General features: G+C 35.0%; 4 protein-coding genes across 5 annotated transcripts; 3 read left to right on the top strand and 1 right to left on the bottom strand.

Moving 5' to 3' along the window:
• Window positions 1-737: 737 nt before the first annotated feature.
• LOC147293381 (uncharacterized) lies at window positions 738-7,029 on the bottom strand. 2 transcript variants are annotated; one of them, XM_086231909.1, is made up of 16 exons: window positions 6,738-7,029; window positions 6,172-6,292; window positions 6,007-6,074; window positions 5,825-5,904; window positions 5,344-5,444; window positions 5,079-5,201; window positions 4,774-4,843; window positions 4,571-4,657; window positions 4,417-4,482; window positions 4,203-4,295; window positions 3,866-3,922; window positions 3,636-3,764; window positions 3,461-3,551; window positions 2,960-3,048; window positions 1,930-2,123; window positions 738-997 (listed from the first exon to the last, which is right to left on the bottom strand). In XM_086231909.1, exons 2-16 carry the CDS (start codon window positions 6,198-6,200, stop codon window positions 889-891), a joined length of 1,386 nt encoding a protein of 461 aa, XP_086088035.1. In that variant the 5' UTR covers window positions 6,201-6,292; window positions 6,738-7,029; the 3' UTR covers window positions 738-888. The 2 variants fall into 2 exon arrangements, with proteins under 2 accessions (XP_086088035.1, XP_086088034.1); XM_086231908.1 differs by having other exon boundaries at window positions 6,007-6,292.
• Window positions 7,030-17,522: 10,493 nt separating this feature from the next.
• Window positions 17,523-18,374, top strand: LOC147293380 (uncharacterized). The gene has a single exon (XM_086231060.1). It carries the CDS (start codon window positions 17,523-17,525, stop codon window positions 18,372-18,374), a length of 852 nt encoding a protein of 283 aa, XP_086087186.1.
• Window positions 18,375-19,549: 1,175 nt separating this feature from the next.
• LOC147293379 (uncharacterized) lies at window positions 19,550-21,060 on the top strand. Its single transcript, XM_086231059.1, has 3 exons — window positions 19,550-19,791; window positions 19,874-20,288; window positions 20,371-21,060. The coding sequence occupies exons 1-3, from the start codon at window positions 19,565-19,567 to the stop codon at window positions 21,058-21,060; spliced, it is 1,332 nt and encodes a 443-aa protein (XP_086087185.1). The 5' UTR covers window positions 19,550-19,564.
• A 262-nt stretch (window positions 21,061-21,322) lies between these two features.
• Window positions 21,323-22,708, top strand: LOC147293378 (uncharacterized). The gene is made up of 6 exons (XM_086231058.1): window positions 21,323-21,365; window positions 21,459-21,691; window positions 21,779-21,997; window positions 22,076-22,168; window positions 22,272-22,373; window positions 22,469-22,708. Exons 1-6 carry the CDS (start codon window positions 21,323-21,325, stop codon window positions 22,706-22,708), a joined length of 930 nt encoding a protein of 309 aa, XP_086087184.1.
• Window positions 22,709-23,712: the final 1,004 nt, after the last annotated feature.

Below are 23,712 nucleotides of genomic sequence, written 5' to 3'. Positions count from 1 at the left end.
TCTAAAATGAGAGACTTTTATTTTATCTTTGTTAGACTTAAAACTCAATTTGAAAATTGTGGCTTGAAAGTTGAAACCAAAAATTAAAATCCCAAGGTCAGATATTCAAAACTCCTTTCCACTTTTCTTTCTGAGAATGGCATTCAACATCAATTTAGTTGCCCCCACACTCAGACCAAAATGAAGTAGTGGAAAAGAAACATGTATAGACACATGATTGACAAATTAAGGCATGCTCTCTTCACTATATATATATATATATATCATGGCATGTTATGTTCAATGAAGAAGAGGTTCAAATTAATTTCCAAATAGCACTTCCTTTTTATTTTTTCTAATAATATGATCTTTACCTTTCTAACCACAAATTTTATAAAACAATTTTGAAAGAATTGGAAATTGAGAGTGATGCCCAAGATGTTATATGGGTCTTTAATGCTGAAAAGAAATTAGAGAATGATCTAAGTACGGAAGGCATGATGATTGAGGAGATCAAGCATGTCTTTTACTCACTGTATGATGTTTGTTGGTTTTATACTCCACGTATTTGTGGTAATGTGGCACATGTACGTACACCAGCTTGCTAGAAAAGCTCTTAGTTTGCCTCATGCTTTGTTTTGGCTAGAAGATGAGCCTTCTTGGCTCCATGAACATCTTATTGCTGATGTAACTTCTACTTCTTAAGTAATGAAAGTCTCATTTTGATTAAAAAAATAAAATTGGAAAGCCTTAAAAAAGAGTTGAAAACCTTAGTTTATTTTAAAGAGTGTTGTAAGGAACATTTGTTACAATAGAGATTACATTTATTGAGCTAATGTCACATTTATTAAACATTTAACCATACAATTTTGCTACAACAATGGATGATATTGGATTTTTTTTTCTGTATCATGCTTGCACGTGTCTATCCTGATTTGCACCTTCCTGTGAGTTCTCATTCTCTCCCCATGTTGCAGCATGCTGCTCCAAGTATTCTTTGCTATTCATCTCTGTTAATCTGCATCCATCAGTGCTTTGCGATCAGAACTTGCAATAGAAAGAAATAAAACCGAAACACCCAAATTCACTGCTCTCATACAACACTACAACAGGAAAGAAAGAATAGCATAGGTGTCAAGACACATTCTTACGCCACCAGTTTCTAGGACAAAACCAAGGTTTCAGGAAGGATGAAAAGTTAAGTACTCGTACAACCAAGTACAAAATGCTAATTCGACTTATTCTTCATTTATTTCCTTCTTTTCCTTTCCTAATTTTCTCGGCCGTGACTTTTTATATGGAAGATTATAGAAGTAGTAAGTCTGTCATGATACTATTTATGACACTCAGTATACATCCCCAAAATAATGGATTAGAGAATTCTGGCTCGATGTCCAAAACCTTAGGCAACTTATTTTCAATTACAATTATACCTAGCTGCATGAAGATTGAAGAGTGCCCATAGGGGGGCAAGTAGTTACATGCCAAGGTGAGCATCAATACAGTCCGATCAGAAATCACAGGTTGTATAAGGTTTTTTTTTTTTTTTTGGCCACTTCACAGGTTGTATAAGGTTTGAATGGGGGAAAAGCATGCCAAAAGAGATCAAGAAAAAATCAACCCAAAATGATGTATTTTTGTGACCCAAAGTTTCCAAACACATAAGACACACCAGACTTTCTTCCATGTCCTTCAACCCAAACTAACAGAATTTATTGAAAACTTACCTGGACAATTCAATCCAATTGAAGCATTCATATTTATCAGAAAATATTTAGAGTTTTCATTTACTTGAAAGGAAATGTTAATGTGCAGTATAAGGAAATGAGACTAGAAGAAAGAAAGAAAGAAACAATAGAATTCTAAACTCATTGCTAGCAGATTAAGAATCATATATCCTATATTGCATTCAATAATATTTCATACTACTGATTCTGCAGAGGAGCATACCTACTAATGGTGCGGTCTTTAGCAAAACCCAATTCATTATCCACACAGAGATCAGAAACATCATTTTTCCTTGACCTCGAAGACGTTCTAGGTGCCATTTGTTGGGCATCCGAGATTGTCACTATCCTATCAAAAAGTTCAAGCGGAGTCCCCTCAGCTGTACACAACAGTCTGGCCTTGTTCTCGTACATCACCTGTGACCACATTGGTGTATAGCATTAATACTGTTTTGACTTCTCAAAGAGAGGAGGGAAGAATGAAAAACGAATGACAGCATAATCACAAATGTGTATTTAATGCACTTGTTGAGGAATGCTCATAGCATTATGTCTTGTTTCAAATTAAATAAACTCCTGCTGGCAAATGAAAATACAGTATGATTCTTTTGATAAGAAACATTAATGAAAATATAGTATCAAAAAATAAAAAGGAAAATATAGCATTCCAAATTGCCAAATGAAACACAATCAAATGTGTCAATTCAAATTTTTCTACTAAGGGTTTAGCAGGAACTCTTCAAATGTTGGTGGCAGAGAATGGTTGCTCTCTTACACACATGGGAAGAACCAAATCAGGGAAAAATAACTTCTGCTTGCTTATATAGAGCGATTGTTGTTTGGCTACATGGTGCGTAGTTTACTTTTCCACGGCTTACAAAAGTCAAAGGTATAGTTAATTTACTTTGAAACTCTAAGAACCAGAGAGGAGGGGATAAAGGAACATTTTACAAAGCAAAATGATATAACTTTAGCCTTTAGGAGATTTTTGATACAAGAATGGTGATAAAGCCATAATTCAAATCTTCTTTTATCACTGCTTCATTTCAAATTTCACAGATGACAGTGCAATACCAATTAAATGAGTATACAAGAGATAGGGACAAGAGACAACCACAGTTAGAACAATATCCTGAGAATGACCAAAGCTATGATAAATCCTTTTTCCAAATATTTTGGTTCCAGAAGTATGAAGTCCAAAAGCAAGTTGTAACGAAAACCAGTCGAGCTAATTATGAAGAAAAGGGACATACATCAACTAAAGTGACAAACCGATATGCTGCTGTCCTATTGTGGAGTCCGAAGATTGGGACCCCGTCCAATGCCAGGGTATGGAAGTTCTCTGTAAAGGAAAATGAAAAACCTTTATAAGAAATTATTCTTGACATACCAAAACGGACATTAGGGTGTTTGCCAGTAACAAAGGCAAGATAAATCCACAATTCGGGCAGCTCCTGTCCTATGTCATGTTAGCAGTTTTTCAAAAGCATAAGACCAATATTTTTAAGGGAAAGATGATTTCAATCCAAATCCTTGTGCAGCCAAATAAAATTTTCTAAAGGTTCACAAAATTAGAAATGCACTATCATCCAGATTTGTCTTGTCAGCTCCTATTGTTAATTATAGGATTGTAGGAGAACTGAATACAAATTTGCACCCCAAACTCAACCCAACAATGCCATATGCCAAATATCTAAAATTAATTTAATATCCTAATATGCATGTCAAAATCCACTCTGATAGATTTTACTTACTGCACAATCCCATATAATCTGCAGCTCCCAGAGGTCTGTCACAGAGTTCTTCAAAAGGAAAATATGCACATCCATTAGCACCTAACGGAACCTGATAGGATTAAATATATAATCTCAGATTCAAAAAAGAATACGACTCTGCACATGTCTCACCAAAGGATAACCAAGAAAATACCCTTAATATCCTTCCCATTATTACTTCTGCCTCTAGTGGACCAGCTTTGTGTTCCCCAATCAATTGTTGAAACTTTTCCATAAGAAAGCCTGATAAATCTTTTCCAATAAAGTAGAAACCTTGCTGAGCCTGTGGTTCAGGTGCAAACATGAAATAAGAAACTTATAAACATAAGGTAATATCACCTAAATATGTCGAGGTAACAAATCTAAGTGGATTTGATATCTTACCGAAGTCAATCTCCGATAGTCTACTGACGAACCAATTTCATGAACTACACATCTTTCCTACAACCAAAAGGTTTCCTAGTTATGAAGTGCAGAATACATAACAAACTAGCAGGGCATGATAATTTTTTTTTTGAATACGAGTATTGGAGTCAGATGCAGTGCTCCAAAAAATTCCTCACACGAGACAAAGGTTTGATAGCACCAAATAAAAACCAATAAAAGGTAGGTCACATGAGAAATGTCTTGGCCACATCTTATCTTGTTTTTTGCCAAACATATACTAAAATCACAGGGTTGAGCCAATCTAATCAACCAGATATCATATCCAGATACATACCTTCAAAGTGGCTATGAAAGGAAGAAAAAGATCTCTCTGCAATCCACCTTCATAGAGGTTATCTGGAGCACGATTGGAGGTGGAAACAAGAATCTATACTTGTGTCACACCACAAAAACAAAGCAAATAGTATGATTCTCAGTATAAATTGCAAAAAATCATAATGTATAAAAGGCTAGTAACACAAGAAAGTAAATGAAAATAAACTACGTACAACACCGTTGCTAAATAGATGCCCAAATAGACGGTTTAACATTAATGCATCAGCAACATCAGTCACCTACGATAGACCACAAGGAAATCAGTACAAAAAAAAGTACAAGAAATCAGAGGATTTCTAATCAAAGATATAAATACTAGTGCTCTACCATGAATTCATCCAGACATAACAAGATTGCCTCGTCAGATATCTCTCCTGCAACCACTTCAAGCGGGTCTGACACACCCTTGTGCTTCTGAAAAATTATACAGCATCCATGCTAACCTTAATCTGATATTTCTATAAGACCTAGTATGGTATTTTTCAGTCCATGACAAATGGAAGTAAATTCATAAAGAATTGCATTCTTACTCGCAAGCACCTATGGACATTCAACATAAAGTCATGAAAATGAATCCTCTTTTTCCTCCAATTGCATTGCCTGAGAAATGAATCAAAGTATTATTAGGAAGGAGATAAAAAAGCAATGTATGGTAAAAGAAAAGTTGAAAATCTAGAACAGAAATAAAATTAAAATTTTGATAAACGCCAATTATTTTTTGTATCTAGTAGAATATTAAATTTACAAGGAATGTATCCCAAGAATCCCAATGACAGCATGGAATATCTGGAAATCAAACAATAACCGAATAAACAAACATGCATTTCAGACTTACAGTTGATCGAAAAACAAGTCCATCAACATTGTTTTTCCGGTACCCACCCCTCCATAAAGATAAAGACCTTTGACGGGTGAGAATGAAGACTGTGGTATGAAACGAGACCACAGCCACCTACTCCTGCACACAGAAAATGGGTGACCAAATTGGTAACTACTCCTACATGGAAAGTAAAAATTCAACACCAAGAAAATGACCTGATGTATCAGCATACAATTTGAAATTAGATCACAAGTGAATGAAAAACCATATGAAAGGTTACCTTCCAGCTTTTGCAGAAGTTGTATACCTATCCAACCGGCAGGCATGAGCCGACTGAACAAGTTCATCATAGAGCCGTTGAAGTTCTCGTATGGTGTCTACCTGCAATATTTTGTCAGAATACCTTCCAAAAAAAAAAAAAAAACCAAAGCAGACAGGCATCGCATAAGAATTGCCTTATCAGTAATATAGTTCATTCAGCTGTTATCCATTCAGTGTACCACACATTTAGCACTGGATTTACTAAACAAGACATGAATTGTGGAAACCAAATCAAGGGTGAATTCAAACTAAGCGAAGTTTCAGGTAACAAACACTATATGAAAACGTAAAGCTGAATTGCAAGGTTAGCATTAATGCACCATTACTGGGCCATTTAGCATTATCAGGAATGAAACCAAGACGCCCAATAAGCTTTCATTCCAATTTTTCCTCATTTACTTCTATGAAAACTGATAAGCATGCACCCGCTGATGTCATACCTGGCAGGCATCACCATCAAAAAGTTCACCTGCAGCAATTCTTCGTTCATACTCAACAAGTGGCCCTGCTCTGTTCACATCTGCCATTGAACCCAGAACCAGAAAAACTGAGGAAACTATGCTCCTTTATAAACTAATTACTAAAGAAAGATATAGAGGACAACACAAAATAGAAGACTTACCTCCATTAGTATCTTGAACAGCATCTATTGATAGAGCTCTTGAGACCATAAACGTGGGGTGTTGAAATCTATCCAATTCGGCATTGTTAGCGAATTTATAAGCAAACCCAGAATAGGTGTTTATCAAAAGATTTCGCCTTCTCACAAAACTGCTAGAGTAATTACATGTTTGATGCCACAAAGCTGATTTGCATTGGCGAAGAGACCGAGCAATTGCTCTCATTTTCAATCCAGGACTCCAACAGAGATTTCAAGAAGCTTAAACAATCAAAAATTATACAGAGCCCTGAAACAATGGCATCAAAAAATTAATATGTGAAGTCGAATATATTCTTGATTGTGAAAAGAAATTATATAACAATAATAATTACAACATAATAAATCAATATCGTTCAAAAGGTATAGAATAACATGACACGATTGCAATCTTCAAAATTGATTAAAATCTAATAAACATAGGTCCTTTTAAAGATGATGTTTGAATCTAAGAAAATTCACAGCACTAAGAATGGCATAAATTACAAAACCCATTTCAATTTACCAAAAGTTATTTGTAAAGAAAAAAAAAAGGACACCATAACATCATCATCTTGTAATCTGCATGAAACCCAGTTCATTCCAAAATTGTCATAAAAATTAACAAAAGAATACATTAGAAGAAAACGAAACGAAATTTCATACAAAAAAGCAATGAGTCTATAAACTGAAATAAAGTGAAAACAAAAACGCACCTGAATATTAAATTTTACAAAGAAAAATTGCCCAAGAACTGAAAATCCCAGAATGGCGGAAATTCAAAGAGAGCAAGCTGACCCTTCACTAGGAGGTGAAAAAGAATTGGAGATCGACTGCAGCTCTGGTTTGAGCAAAAAATTAAGAAAGCAAAACAGATTTGAATATGTATTAATCGTAGAACACAAAAGACAGAGGTCTTATGATTCAGGGGGGACCTAGAAAACTGAGAGAGACTCCGATTTCTTTTGAGGCTTTGAGGTTTGGCTTTGTTGGGTTCAGCACGTTGGCTTTGGCCTGTGTGCTGTTTGACTCGCAATGCAATAATACAAATGTGAGTCATCTCAACGTCATCATCATTATCATTCCCAAGTGTTCCTTAAACTCTTCTGTTCAGATATAATTCGGAAAAAGTTTTTTTTTTTTTTTTTTCCTTTTTCTTTTTCTCTAAAAAATCGGAAATATTCGATTGATTTTCCCGGGAATAAAAGAGCATGGGATGTGGGGCCAACTAATAAAACCCCATGCCTCTCCCCATAGCCGATAGCATGTCGCCACAATTTTTAGTTTTCTGAAATATGTGGGTCCCTTTGATATGAAAAACAAACCTGTGGGACCCACCCAACTATAAAAAATACGTGAGGACCCTAAGCCGTATGGTTCTTTTTTTGTTTTTAAAGCCTCGTGGGTTTTAACTTTTTTTTTTTTAACTTTCTTTCTGGAATGATGATCCGCTGGTCCGCTAAACAGCCTAAACCCCCTCTGGATTTCCTTTGTTGTGCACAATTATATGAATGGTTAGGATAAACTGGATTAACGCAAGAGGAAATTATAAATTTGATCATCTTATTTTATATCTAGCTTAATTTTGGTTTATAATTTTTTTTTAAATTTAATTTTGGTTCATTTATTTTATACCTAATTTAATTTTGATCAACGATTTTTTTTTTAAATTATGATTTTAAATCTTTTTTGTTGTGTTTTCTTTAATTATAATTGAAGTATAAGTTATATTTCATCATTTCTTAGTCATAAGAACTAATTTAGAGTATTATAATCAAAGAAAATTGAAGTTTGGTGAAGTTTGAAAAATCTGAAAATTTTCTAAGAAAAATTGGTAGTTTCGGGTACCCTACTTTGGGGTCAATTATCCTGAATTTTAGAACTCCGATTTTATTGATCTTTATATGGTTGTAAAAAAGAGATGCATAGCTTTAAAACAAATATATATTTACAGAATTTGGCTGAAATTTGATAGGTTAAAAAATATGACAAATTTAAGAAAACAAATCTGAACCTTTAAGTAGAACAATTAGTAGACCAAAACGGAACTTAAAAAAATCGTGTACCAAAATTGAACTAGGTATAAACTAAGTGGACTAAATATGTAATTTCCTCTTAACGTAATGTTAGATTATCAATTAATTATTGATTTAGTTTAGTAATAATTCTCTTTACAATGTTTAAAGAGATTTAAAATTTTTTATCTCTCTTCTTCAAATTACAAAATAAAACATAATAAGAGATTAAAAAGTTTGACCTAATTAGCTAAGTGAATGGGGTAAGTGTTAGAATTAGGTTAGGTCAAGAGTTCGAATTCCTCCAATGTAACAAAAAAAAAAGGTTGGACCTAATTCTTTTTTAGGTCAGGAACGTTAGACTAATTAAATAATATTATATGTGTTTTGTGTACAATAGAATTAGATTAAATCGAACCAGATGTTGAAGCCGTATACCCCACCCTCAAAACTAAACTTATGATCCCAAACTAAAATTTGGAAGTGCGATTAAGATCGAAACCTAAGACCTAAGACCCAAACCTAAACCTTGGACACTGGATCTTAAATTACAAACCGGGACTCGAACACCAAATGCAAACCCCAGATTCCTAGCCCCAAACTTCAAACCTAGAACCCTAGACTGGGAGCTTGAACCCAAGCACCGGATCATAAATCTAAGACCTATGACACAAGAATCAGACCCCAAAACCCAAACATTGGATTCCATACCTAGGATCCCGAACCCTAAATCCAACCCCAAACTCAAGACCATAACTCCGAACTCTTAACACGAGACTCAAAACTAGGAACTAATCACCTTAGACTATGAACTCATATCAAAACCCCAACACCAGACGTTAGGTTACGAGTCTAGGGTTTGGGGGTCTCTAGTCTGCCTCTTGAATCTCGAGTATGGGTTTCAAATGTAGAAGTAGAAGTTTGAGCATGAGGTATAAGTCTAGAGTTAATTTGATTTATGAGACACATGATTTTAATTTATCTTGGGTTAAGTTATCCCAACCTTTTTGTTGCTACAAAAAAATAATAGGCTGAGTTATTTACTCTCACATGTTATTCTACCTAACAAACATGGCCTAGTAGATAATCATGAAGATTACGTATTTCTTTGATGCACATTTAATGGTCCAAGTTTCTTTAACTAATTAGGCTATTGGCCAAATAACACTTTTAGTCTGTGTAGATTTATGGATTTTCAATTTCATCCCCAATAGTTTAAAAATGTACAATCATACAGATGTAGTTCACATTAGGTTGCAATCAAGTCTAAATCCCTAACTCTATCTATGGAATTATGAAATGGTCATCATATGCGTGCCACGAGTAAGGATATTTTTACCATTTAGTGTGCTTTTAAAACCCCTCAATCTGCCATAAACATGGATTTTAAAGGATGTCTTTTAGATAATTCAAGGAAGGCCAAGTCATGATTTGGTCCATTCCATTGACATAGTTCAAGATTTGAGCTTGATTGCAACCTAATATGAACTACACGAGTATAAGTGTATGTTTTTAACCTATAAAGATGAAATAGCACACTATAGGAACTAAAAATGTAATTTAGGCTAAGGTATTTGCTGACGCTAATTAAATTATGTGTTGGCTGAAGCGTATAACGTAAAATCTCCACCTTGATGATAAGACATGGGAAAAACCTTGGAGGTTAGGGGGCATTGGTTTGGTGCCGACCCTATGGGTTGTTCTAACTCATTCAGACTTTCTTATGAGGCTAGGATTCATTATAATTAAAATCGGTCACCCATGTGCCCAGGACGTTCTCACTTGCATCTTTCATCTTTTTCGTCGCGGCAAATAACGTACCTCTGACTATTCGAGACTCCACACTTATGCACACCTCTGACAAATGTTTATTCAGCGGACCTCTAGAACCTTCCTATGTCTGTTATGAAGATTTTCTTGATGCTTAGCAATTCCAGGGGTCCTGGTCTTTGTTTCTTTGCGATCCCAATGATGCAAAATCAAGGGTCCCACATTGTCCATTTATGTATTGGATGACTTATTTTCTTACAATTTAAATATCATGAATGTTTGTAATCATAATTTTCTCAATAAGAAAAAATCAATTGGGTTTGGAATTTTTCACAAATGGATAAATATATAGTCAATTAATTCATCATATAGGTTCACAAAGTAGTTAGAATGGTTATAACATATGATAACGTCACAATCAATTCAAGGTAGGACAATAATTAGATGTCATCATGAATGTCCATGATTATAATTAAAAATCTTGTCACAATTCAAAGTTGTCACTTTTGCTACATGTCATCTTTTTTTATCGTTTAATTATAAGTCTCTAGCATATAGTTTTCTTATATGAATGATATTACATTAGTATAAAATGTACCACTGAATGACGGTTATACTTGAGTGTTGTCATCGCCGAGTGCAGGCTTCTGGTATTGTTTATTATCACTAGTACCATTGAACTAGAACGAGATGATCTATGAAATCAATTCATCATTGAGATCAATCGGCATCGAAATTAATAATAGTAACACGTGCCATTGATAAAACCCACTTCTTCTATGATCACCGGTCTCCATCATCATGCCTCACTATCCTTCACCACTGGCACCAATGAACTCAAAAATAGCCAATCTACAAGTTATGCCAATCTCTAAAGGCTAAGTTGGGGTAAACTTTAAAACAAATTTGCAATGGAAGCCTATAGAACTCAACCATAGCAGAAAATCTCTATAATAATGGGTGTTGTACATGTAAATAAGCCAAATCCTTGCACTATGGCCGACCACCACTAGAAATCCTCGTGATTTGGTTTTTCCACTCTTATTATAAATATGATTGTTATCCATTTACTTAAGTAAAAGAGTGGTGTAAGTTTGGGTGGGTTATTCCTACTACGTTCTGAAAGTTTAATTTAGGTGATCTATTCACTCAATTAACTTGATTAATTTCACTTTCAGTGATCGGACCCCAATTTTTGGTTTATGTGATCACTCACGAACTAGTCAACCAAACACAACTCTGACGGTCCTGTAACAAAAATGTGAAACTCCACATTGACTTCTAAAAACCAAAAATCACTTCAGTAAACAACACAAATCAAACACACCAAGGATCAAGTGACATCCTATACACTCAGAGGATCCATCACAATAGGCATCCCAGTGTTATCCACAACTACAGTGGTGTGTGATTAGCTAGACAATTAAATAAGGCATATATCAATTTCCAGCATATAGCTACAGTACCGATTTGTGTTTAGATGTTGAGTGAATCAGTAATCATAACAACACAAACAAGGAAGACAAATGCACACAAGATGTTCACCCAGAAAAACCACAAAGGGTAAAAACTGGGGGTCTATCCAGCTGACCAAGCAATCCACTAAATCAGAAGTTCAATACAAAAGGGAGCACTCAGCACACAAGCTCAATCACTAAGTCCTAGACTAAGTGGCAGCTATCTTACCCCTTTGTGCAACTTCCATTAGCAAGGCAATCGGTCATTCATGAAGAAGGCAGCTCCACTCCAAGCTCATCAACCCATGGCACCAATTCGCACCAAGCTCAGTGGTATCATCAATGCATGAACATGATATGCAAATGTAGGATTCACAAACAAAGATCAACCTTCTCAAGCTATCGGCATGAAAAGATCAATATTGAATCCTTCAACTTAAATCTAAAATAAATGTGTTTGAAGAATGTATGAAGACATTTTAGCACTCAAACCCATATAGAATTTTAGATTTAACAAAACAAGTTCAGAAAATCTCTTTGTGATTTTTCAAGAATTAAAAGACCATTTTCTGAAAAATGTTGAAGATGAGCACTTCACATGAGAAATACCCAGACGTGAAAAACCAAGAATGCACGCTCAAAATTGCTCATCAACCCACCAAAAAGATCTGACCAGCCAGCCACTTAACCCCGTACACACTCACGCAAGAAGCATGTTCGCCCATGCCACGTGGAAGCCAATCAATGGCTGTCCACAAGAGACGGATGAAGGGCATATTCTCTTTGTCCTAGAGGGGTATCCTAGTATTACTAAGGATAGGAATAATCAGCTGTAAAAAGGAATTTTTCTTTAAAAATCAGAAATGTGAGGAAGATGATGAATAGTGCTGATGTGTGAAGGTGTGTGCGTGAATGGCAAAGATGCAATCAGATCTGATTGCTACAGTAGGGGAAACAAGTCATGTGCAATGCACATGCATGTCTAGTACTAAACAGAACATGGGCTTTCAAGAAATGGGCTTAAAAAGCAAAGACCCGAAATGGACCCACTGTAGCAACTGTGACTTAAGTAACAGTCACTGTACGTGAAAAACAGTGTTCTTTATGATCAGTGAACGACTAGTCAAATAGACAAAAATCTGTTAATTTCATGAAATGAATGAAGTGCAGTATACCTTGTGTCTTTGATCATTCTTGACTTCTTCAAAGCAGTAGAACTTGTCCTAAATCTAGCCTAGAGCTTGTGAGTGATTAAATACAAATTAATACAATTGTTTTGACAAGGAACATAGCCAATATAACAAATCCTAAGAACTAACACGTTCTTTTGAGTCTTGGGAGAGTTGAAAGAGCCGAAAAATAAAACACACCCATACCCAATATTGTTGTCATCGGCCATAGCTAGTGAGAGAGAAAGATGTCTTGATCGTTGCTAGCACTTCCGATCATCACTCACATATTCTTACTTGATTCACATTTGTTGTGGAACATTTTTAAAGGCATTACAATTGTAGTGCTAATGTGAATTGTAAAAGGAGAATTAGAAGCCGTCATCAACTATGAACAATAATAGCTCCATAGAAGAACAGAAGAAGGTAACTTTCTTATTTGTTCTTATGTTGAATTTCATATATGTGTATGATCGGGTCCTTGGTTGGGTTTGATTGAAGACAAATTTTAAAAACTAGTTATGTTGCATTTATGTGATAAATATATTTTCTTATTATCATACCTGTAATTTCCAACACTACCATGATTTTCTATTCATGCTCATGAATAATAATATTAAAATTTATTTATTTAATTAATATTATGAAAAATTATTCTTGAAGACTAATATTTCAACAATTAACCGATCTGAGATTTATTATTATAAAAAATAGTTAAATGTCCATGGCCTTTTCACAAGTAGAAACTGTCTAGTTGTTTAGAATCTCGTCTTAGATGGAAATATGTCTTAGCCTAGCTTGTAATGACATAACTACTTTCTATATTGGTTCTTCGGCTTTAATAAAATTATACATTAAGCTTAATTATTTGGAATGCTGCGATTATGAAACTTATATAATTTAAGGTTTCATCAATAAAGACAGTACTCCTAAATATGGGGTGTCTTGAACTATAGGTGGATATGGTTGCAACTATATTCGATCTAAAAAACTAGGAGCCTTTGATGGTCTTGAAGGATGACCATGCTATCGTCATCGTTAATGATTAGAGGAATTGGACTATGAGTTCCATTCTTCTACTTCGGTCTAACTTACGACAATAAGAAAGAGAGGATGGAGAATCATGGGTTTAAGTTCATAAAATCAGACAATCAAATCAGTATTGATGAGGTGGTGTAGTTGACACTGGAATCTAAGCTAGTTGCGAGTGAAACCTTGCCACCATTGGAATCCGCTATGTTATATTTTGTGTGGTACTTTCTAGAACTAATCGAATACCAAAGGACGTAGAATTGGAGCTTATATTGGCTTTCTTAAAATCAAGAAATTGATAAATTATTTGAATATCGTAAAAACTTATTCTACATAATTGAAGATAATGAAGCCTGGTTTGCCTGGATATGATCGATCCAAACTCGTGACAATGCCACAAGCTTGAATACTAGAAAATTGTATCTACTCTACAATATTTTCATTAGGTGGTTTGATAGGGTACTCACATCATTTTCCACGATTGATTTTTGCTATTGATTTTACACAATTGATTTGGTAGGTTTTCACTATTGATTTTTGCTTGCTTTGTCCTCACTCAACATAATTTCTTTATTATTTTTTTGTAAATTTTTTATATTTTTAGTAGATTAATTTGCTAGATTTTCACCCCTCAACATACTAGAAACTACAAATTCAGTATTAACAAAAAATGGTATTGTCATTCTATCAAAATTAATTAATATTAACATATATAATTGTACTAATTAATCAAAGTGAAGCAACCTAAATGCATAAGTTTAAGGACAAATCATTTGATATTCTAAGACTTCTTAAAAACAAAACAATATACTTTAAACAATAATCGGAAGTTAGAGATATTAAGGGTGGGCCACCCCTATTTGGTAGGGTTGGTCCTTAATGTTGAGGCTTGCCTCTTTTCATAACCAGTTTCCAATTTTTGAATTTATCAAAATAAATTGTAAATAATTGAATTCAATTTTTATTTTATTTCATTATGAATTAATTTTCTTATTGTGGGTTCTTTTTTTTTTTTTATGAGTTAAATTTGTTTTATTGTTTTCTTTCATTGGAGCAAGCAAAAAATGACAAAAAGGGGCCACTTAAAGAAATCTACCCAAGCAAAGAAATCTTGAGTAAATCTCGCGAATACCCTTCTAGTATATGCTCGATGTCCTGCACCACATAATCTCGGGGATTATATTGCTGCATGTATTAGAAATTCTTACACATCCAAGACATGCAGGAGCAGCTCCTCAAACATCTTCTATAACACATGCATACACTTCCTTTGTAAATGTAGTAGGACATGCACAAGCTCCACTTCGGCGATTGTGGTGAAAGTAAACGACGACGAAAGGTAGAGTAGATAATGACGGTGATCAAAGTTAAATATGAAAAGACTATAAAGATAATAAGAATAAACTTTTATGGATATTATGAGAATAAAGTTACAATGATGGTCCAAGTTTAAACGAAAAGATAGCAATTGTGGTGACTGTTGTGGTGAATGCGAATAATGGATCAAATAATATTTGAAGGGGGAGAATAATGTATCGAATGCGAAGTTAAGTTTTAAAAAGTTAAGGTCTTTTAAGTCTATCATTTAGGATGTTTAGCTAAAACATGTCTTTAAAATAAGATTAAAAGAAGACTTTTAGAAAATATACCATCCTTACTAGCAAGGCTTTAGGATGGAAGAAATTCTTTACGTCATAAAAAGAGTATTTATGACACAATTAATGGTTAAAAAACCATCATAATTATTTTTTTCTATGCGTCTTTTAAGTGTTAATTTTGAGTAGTGCATACACATACGATTTCTATCTAGAAGCATTTCAAGTCGATCGAGTATGTAGGCGCTCTAAAAACCAAACTTAGTACATATCCTGTGGAGCTAAAAATTTGCTTAACTATAGGTGATTTCTTGTTTGTGTTTGACGATAAGTATATATTTTTCTTAATTGCTCTTATATTATTTTGGTTTAAGTTATTTATCAAATATGTTATGTACTGATTTAAGTTATTCATCTTTTCTATGTTTGATCAGTTTGAAAGAAACAAGTAATTATTCAGAAGTTTTGTTTATTCTAAACTCCATTATGTGAAGTGTGTCTATTGTTAAGGTCATATAACAAGAATGAGAATATAACACAATTACCATATCATTCAATTCTTGCTTTCGTGTGAGAGTTGAGACACGAGATCCTATATATGCTCGTTATAGTATCCTTTTGAATCCATCATACATTAACTCGCCGAAAAGTTTGTAAAATGTGCTTTATGTAAAACTCTTAATTCTTTTTTAATGCTCGTTATAGTCTCATTTTGAAGCAAATACTTTGCGATACAATAAATATTGCACTTAAACACTATATTTTGAATCAATAATGCTAGGGATCCCAAATGATGTGTCGTTATACATGTCAGTGTTTTGCTTGTTATAAAATAAATAATTCTTAGGGTGAGCCATATATAAATTAATAAAATACTAACATATCATTTGAGATACAAATTTGGTATCCTTACACTACTACAAAAACTGTCCATTGTGGCGGACAATGCTGGCGGATTAGTTTTATCCGACGCGAATACTACTCTATTCCTGGCGGACACATAAAACCGCCAGCAATACTCATACGTGGCGGTTATATCCGCCAGGATTAATTCAGAACGCGTGTTGAGAGTCGAACTCAATCCTGGCGGAAGGGACCGCCAGGATTACTCAATTGTGGCGGATTAAACCGCCAAGATTACTCATGCCTGGCGGTTGTATCCGCCAGGATTAAACAAGCGGGAAAATTCCCGCGTTCAGAAGACCCGTTGACGGTCAAACTCAATCCTGGCGGATTGGACCGCCATCATATTTAATCCTGGCGTTCCAAACCGCCAGGATTGCTCTAACCTACTTACGCTGTGCAGCCTCCCCCCTTCATTTCTCCTTCTCCTTCGCATTTTCTCTCCTTCTTCGCCGCGCGCCTCCTTCATTTCAGTTCACAGTAATCTTCTTCTTCACAGTGATCTTCTTCTTCATTTCTTTTTCTTCTTTTCTTCTTCTTCCCTTCTTCTTCTTCGTAATATATTCTTTTTTTCTTTATTTTCAGGTGCATCCTTTGGAACTCGATCGGCTGGGGTTTGATTTGGGTCTTCCTTTGTTTGAACACGATTTCAGGTTGATTGGAGTTTGATTTTGGGTATTTTTGTGTTGATTTTGGGTCTTCCTTCTTTGATTTGAGTTTCTGATTTATTAGATTTTGGGTTTCAAACAGATCTGATTTTGGGTTTTATTTTCTCTTTTTTTTTTTTTCAGGTTCGATCGGCAAAGGTGTAACAAAGATCGATTTGTGTTTCATTTTGTGCATCCTTGGATTTTTAGGTTGAGTTTTCAGTTTTGCCTTAGATTTGGGTCTGATTTTTTGTGTTTGATTTGGATCTAAACTATGATTTTTTGTGTTTTATTTTGCAGGCCTACCATTTGGTGCAGCAAGGTTTGGGTGGAGATTTTGATTTGGCAACAAGGTTTTTCTGTCTTGGATATTTGTTTTTTGTGGTTGTATGTTGATGTGTTGTAGTTAAAAATTTGTTAGAGCTAAAAATATGTTAAAAATTATTTATGTTTAATTTAATTGATATATATGTATGTGTTAGATTTGTGTTTATTTTGTCATATATTGCATGTTAGTGTTAATATATTATTAGGGTAGTATGAAAATATTAGTTATTTAGCTAACATACTATTTAACTTTAAAAATTCATGTACCAACCTTAAAAATAAAAATTATAAGAAAAATTAATTTATTAATTTGATCATCCTAATTTATTAATTTGTGAATTTAATTTATTAATTTCTTCTTGCTAATTTGTGAATTTAATTTATTAATTTGTTGCTCCTAATTTATTAATGTGTGAATTTAATTTATTAATTTGTTCCTTCTAATATATTGAATGTTTTTTGAATTTAATCTAATAGGTATGGATATGTACGCCTACATAATAGGGATTGAAAGATTGTAGGCGTTAGAGTCTAGAGTTTTCATCTAAGAGTCGCGTAATATATTTTGATTATTAGGAGGTAAAGCATGGATAGGAGTTGGTTGACGATACCGCGACAGTTAGAGGCATACGTAGATGGAATCAATTTGTTTTTGGATCAAGCGGTTGCGAATGGTGTTGGGCCAGATAAGTTCAAATGTCCTTGTAAAAAATGTTGCAATCGATATACCTTTGGAAGACAAACTATTGTGGATCATCTTGTTTGGCATGATATGGATAAAGATTATAAAAAAGCTTGGTGGCGTCATCATGGAGAGCCTAACATTGGAGAGCCAATTTTAAGGATGATAGAAGATGATGTAGGAGGGGAGATGGATGGTATGCACGATTTTCTTAATGACATATTTGTTCAACCAGTAACGGGAGAAGAGGTCGGGTCGTCGACACAACCCCCTATTGTGGATGGGCGTCCAGCAGAGGCTGAAAGTTTTTTCAAGTTGCTTGAAGAGACAGATCAAGAGTTGTATCCTGGTTGTAAAGAATTTAAGAAATTGGAGGCTGTTGTAAGATTGTACCAGATTAAGTGTTTAGGGAGTTTGCCAGATAGTTTATTCACTACGTTACTAGAATTGGTAAAAAGAATGTTGCCTGATGAAGATTGTTTGCCTGAATCTTGTTATAAGGCAAAAAAACTTATAAATGGGTTAGGTCTCACGTATGAGAAGATTGATGCATGTCCTAATGATTGCATGATATATTGGAAAGAAACCTCAAAATTGACTGCATGTTCGGTGTGTGGCAAATCAAGATATAAAGATAACAAGGAAGATGATACTTCTGGAAAGAAAGTCTCAGCTAAGGTTATGTGGTACTTCCCTCTAAAGTCGAGATTGAAGAGGTTTTATATGTCGAAGCATATTGCCGAACATATGAGGTGACATGCAACTGAATGTCCCAAGGATGGGTTTATGAGGCATCCATCAGATTCTCCGGCATGGAAGCATTTAGATACTTTGTACTCTGAGTTTGCGTCAGAAATTCGAAATGTGCGTTTAGGGATGGCAAGTGATGGATTTAATCCTTTTGGCCATATGAGCAATGCCCATAGCACATGGCCTGTGGTGCTTTCTGTTTACAATTTGCCTCCATGGATGTGTATGAAGCAACCAAATTTATTATTGTCCTTATTGATTCCAGGACCGAGAAGTCCTGGAAATGATATTGATGTGTATTTGCGACCATTAATTGATGAGTTGAATGAGTTGTGGAGGTTGGCTCTACCACGTATGATGTGTTTTCAAACCAAACTTTTACGATGAAGGCTGCTGTGTTATGGACCATTAGTGATTTTTCAGCTTATGGAATGTTGTCTGGATGGAGTACTAAAGGATATAAAGCATGTCCGCATTGCATGGATGATAATGTATTAGAACATTTTCCTGTGAGTCGTAAGATTTGTTATTTGGGGCATCGAAGATTTTTACCCATTGGGCATAGGTTTTGAAGGGAACAAGCAGCATTTAATGGTCATCGAGAAGATCGTCATGCACCAAGACAGTTGAATGGGTTACAATGTCTTGAACAACTATCTAATTTGAGGTTCACTTTTGGAAAGCATGACCAAAATGCTCTTGTTGGACAAAGAAGACGCAGACCTTCAATTTCTAGAAGTAATTACGGTCAGTGGAGAAAGAAAAGCATAGTTTTTGAACTACCCTATTGGAGGCATCTTTTGATTAGACACAATCTCGATGTCATGCATATTGAGAAGAATGTATGTGATAATGTGGTTGGAACATTGTTGGATATTGCGAAGAGGACAAAGGATGGATTGGCTGCACGTGCAGATCTTGAAGTTTTGAATATAAGACATAGTCAACATCCTCGCAGAGAAGGTGATAAAACATTTTTGCCCCCGGCAATATTCACATTGAGCAAAGAAGAAAAAATCTCATTTTGCAAAGTGTTGTCTACTATTCGAGTTCCTGATGGATATTCAGCAAATTTGTCTCGATGTGTGAATGCGAATGAGAGAAAAATAAATGGGTTGAAAAGTCACGATTGCCATGTTTTAATGCAACAATTACTTCCGCTTGCAATACGTGGTGTGTTACCCAAATCTGTCACAATGGTTTTACTAGAGTTGAGTGCAATCTTTAGACAGTTGTGTAGCAAGAAGGAAACTGAGGCATCATTCAATCAACTGAACTCTAGAATTGCATTAACCTTATGTCAGATGGAGAAGATTTTCCCTCCTTCATTTTTTGATGTCATGGTGCATCTCCCAATTCACTTGGCAAATGAAGCTGCCATTGCAGGACCAGTTCAATATAGATGGATGTATCCCATTGAACGGTAATGGTCTTTCCTTATGCTTAATTTGCATTCATTTTAGTTTTGATTTTCTAATTTATTTTTGTCATGTTAAATATTGAAGGTATTTGCAAACACTGAAGCGGTATGTGCGAAATAAGAGTCGTCCTGAAGGTTCTATTGCTGAAGGGTATTTGGTTGATGAGGGTTTGTCTTTTTGTTCCATGTACCTTAGAGATGTTGATACTCGTCGTACTCGTAAGGGTCGAAATGCAGATGGTATTGGACGTGGAATATGTGGTGGGTTATCAATTTTTGACTCCACAGGTCAATATTTAGGTTCAGGTGAAAATGTGGAGCTTGATCTAAATGATAGGAATCGATGCCACAGTTACATTCTTGATAATTGTGATGAAGTAATCCCTTTTAGAAGGCAACATGAGGACTTTTTGAGAGATAAACATCGAAGGGAAAAGTTCACTAGGAGACAAATCATGGAGATAAGCAAGAAGGAATTTCCTGAATGGTTCAAGAAACATGTAAGAATTCAATTACTAAGTTTTTACATCATGTCTGTAATATTAATTTTTACCTAATGTTTCTACATCATCTTTTTCCCAGATTAATGCAAGGTTTTATGCTAATGATCCGTTGATATCCGATGACTTGCATTGGCTTGCTAATCCTCCTCGCACACTTGTGACGAAATACAAAAGTCACGCTATTAATGGTTTTAGATTTCGAATAAAATCAGTGGATGATAAGCATAAGAATCAAAATTATGGTGTATTTGTACCTGCAAATATTCCGGGTGGTGTTGGACAAGTTAATTGCTATGGTGTTGTCACAGATACGTTTTTGGTTAGATATTGTGGTCCCACTGAGGCAGAAGATATGGGTCGTTGTGTGATGTTGTTTAAGTGTGATTGGGTTGATAGTGGAAGTCCTAGGGGTATGAAGACAGATCAATATGGTTTTACCTTGGTGAACTTCAATCGATTGGGATTTAGGGATGACCCTTTCATACTAGCTTCACAAGCAATGCAAGTATTTTATGTTGCAGATTCGATTGAAAAAGATTGGCATGTAGTGGTCCGAACGCATCCGAGGGATTTTTTTGATGTATTAGAAGATAAAGATACAATTGATGATTATGCCATACCAAATCTAGATGATCGGGTACTTGACAATGAAGATATGCAAACAAGGGTTGGCGTGGAAGAGACACCTTTTGATGAAGCATTACCTTTGCCTACTGAGCTGGTTAATTCAATTGCTGACGATGAGCTTGATGATGATATGGATGTTTAAATTAATTTTTTTTTTTGTTTTGTAATTAAAAACTCTTATGTAATACTTTTTTATTAGTGAATTTTTTTTTTGTGCTGGACTAGGTCCCGTGGTTTTTACCTTTCGAGGGTTTTCCACGTTAAAATATATTTGTGTGTTTATATATTGGTTTCATTGCAATTTAGTTTAATTTAATTAATTAATATTTATGTAGTATGTATTTGATGGTGTATATATATGTATATATATATAATTTATTTAGATGAGTAATAATGAAGAACATATGGACGAGCACCACGATGAGCAGGTTGAGGCTAGTTCAAATGGTAAGCTATAGTTTGTTTATATAAAGTTTTTATTTATTCTATTATTTACAATATTTTTGTCATTTATGTATATTAATTTGGATTAATATGTAGAAATGCCCCAAAGGAGAAGACGTGGTCCTGGAAAGATTAAGTGGGCTGGTAAAGATCATAGGGGGAAAGAGTATTGTGAATTCAGTCCGAGCGGGAAGTGTATTTCCCAGAACAGTATAGAGTTTTCGAAGTTTATATCTTCTGAAGTAAAAGATCCCAATAATGTTCCTCTAGTGCATGATTGGAGATTGGTTGACGAAGAGACAAAGAACACTTTGTGGGACAGAATACGGGTATCAATTTATTTTTTTGAAATAATCTTAAAAGTAAAATACTTGCAAATATTTACTTATAATTTTTTTTTTTTTTTATGGATGTAGGGCATTATCACTTTTCGTGATGAAGATTTGGAAAAAATGCCCGTGATTAAGACCATGACCTTGGCAATTGCTGAACATGCTTATAAAGAATATAGAGCATATTTGAAAGGGAAGTACTACACTGGCAGGACAGGTCAGCGGCGGTTGAGATGTCCCAATAATATAGATCCTGTGCAGTGGGCGAAAATGGTGGAACATTGGGATAACCCGAAAACTCAGGTGACACTCTTTAATCAAATATTTAATAATACTAGTATGTGTAATTATGACTAATTTATATTATGTTTGACTTTTTAGGAGATAGCTAAGAAAAATAAAGCTAATCGTTCTCAACAAACGATGAGCCATACATCAGGATCGTGGACATTTGAACGTCTTCGTGAAGATTATGTGAGTATAGTTAATTTTTTTCATCATATTGAGATACAATTTTATTTAATTAGAGCACATAAATATGTTCTAAATTATTTTTTTTTATGGTTTAAATTTTTAGAAGAAGAAGCATAGAGTTGAACCCGATCCTGTTACTTTCTTTCGTGTCACCCACACACGCAAAGACAATAGTTGGATTGATGTGCCATCGGAGCAGAGAGGGGTATATATTTATATATATATATATATTTTTTCCATAATGTGTATTTTATGTTCTTACATTTTACTTACAAATTTATCTAAATATTTGTTTATTAGATGTCCATGGAGAGTTCCGTTGACTCACGAGTTGAGTCAGGAGCGGATGACACTTCTGAACTTCGTACAGAAGTGTATGTTGAGGAGATGGGTCCTGAGAGGAAAAATAGAGTTCGGCTCTATGGACATGGGGTGACACCTGAAATGGTGCCTTATGCTAGGGCTCAATCTAGTACTTCTTCTTGGAGATCATCGAAGATGAGAGAAGCTCTTTTGGAGGCACAGTGCCTTGAATGGTAGAAGAAGCATGAGGCTGTGCAGGCTAAGCAGGATGCCCAAGATGAGGCAATTGAGCTGTTAAAGACTCAGCTATAGCAGCAGCAACAACATATGATGATGTTTATGCAGCAACAACAGCCAGTGATGCCGTTTATGCCTCAGACACACCCGCAGAGCTCGCATCAACAACAACCTTCTAGCCAGAGTCAGCCTCCACATTCTCCCTATGGAATGTTCCCGATGCATCCTATGTACCAGATGCCGTTTATGCCGCAGTCACCTTTGCAGATGCCTATGTATCGGCTAGAGGTACCTTCTCAGCCATCTCCTGGTGGGTCACATCATTCTACGGGTGTTGGATTTTCCGGATTGCTTTCCGGCAATTTAGGTGATGATGAATTTATGAGACAGTTTGGTCCGCAGGGAGGATCAGGGTCACATTCAGCTTCTGGTTCGGGTTCTGTTGCTGGACTTGAGTAGATTATTTTTATTTGCCTACTTTATCTTATCTCTATTGATGAAACAATATTATTTGACATGTATTGTTAGTTGAAGGATTTTATCTTTATTAGTATATAATTATTATTTGAAATGTTTTATATTAATTAATTAATTTTATATTAATTATTTCAAATATAATTTTATTTATTTATATTCAATATTCCTGGCGGTTGTATCCGCCAGGAAAGAATTTTTCTAATATATTTTATTATCAAAGCCGGCGGATATATCCGCCACGAATTAATTAATGCCGGCGGATATATCCGCTAGGAAAAATTGAATGCCTTGTCAGCGTGAAATGGTATTCCTGGCGGATTTGGACATCTGTCCGCCAGGAAAAGTGAGCCTGCGGTTTTAATCCTGGCGGAGACCCTATCCGCTATTGTTGTATAATTCTGGCGGATTTAGCTATTTGTCCGCCAGCAAATTCTTATTCCTGGCGATTTAGTTCCGCCAGGAATAAGTGATTTTGTAGTAGTGTTAGCACTGCTCATTTTGAATATATATAACACAAACACTATAAA

The sequence above is a fragment of the Dryas octopetala genome, chromosome 2 (genome assembly GCF_963921425.1).
Source record: "Dryas octopetala chromosome 2, drDryOcto1.1, whole genome shotgun sequence".
Classification (NCBI taxonomy): domain Eukaryota; kingdom Viridiplantae; phylum Streptophyta; class Magnoliopsida; order Rosales; family Rosaceae; genus Dryas; species Dryas octopetala.
This window is presented reverse-complemented; position numbering and strand designations above follow the sequence as displayed.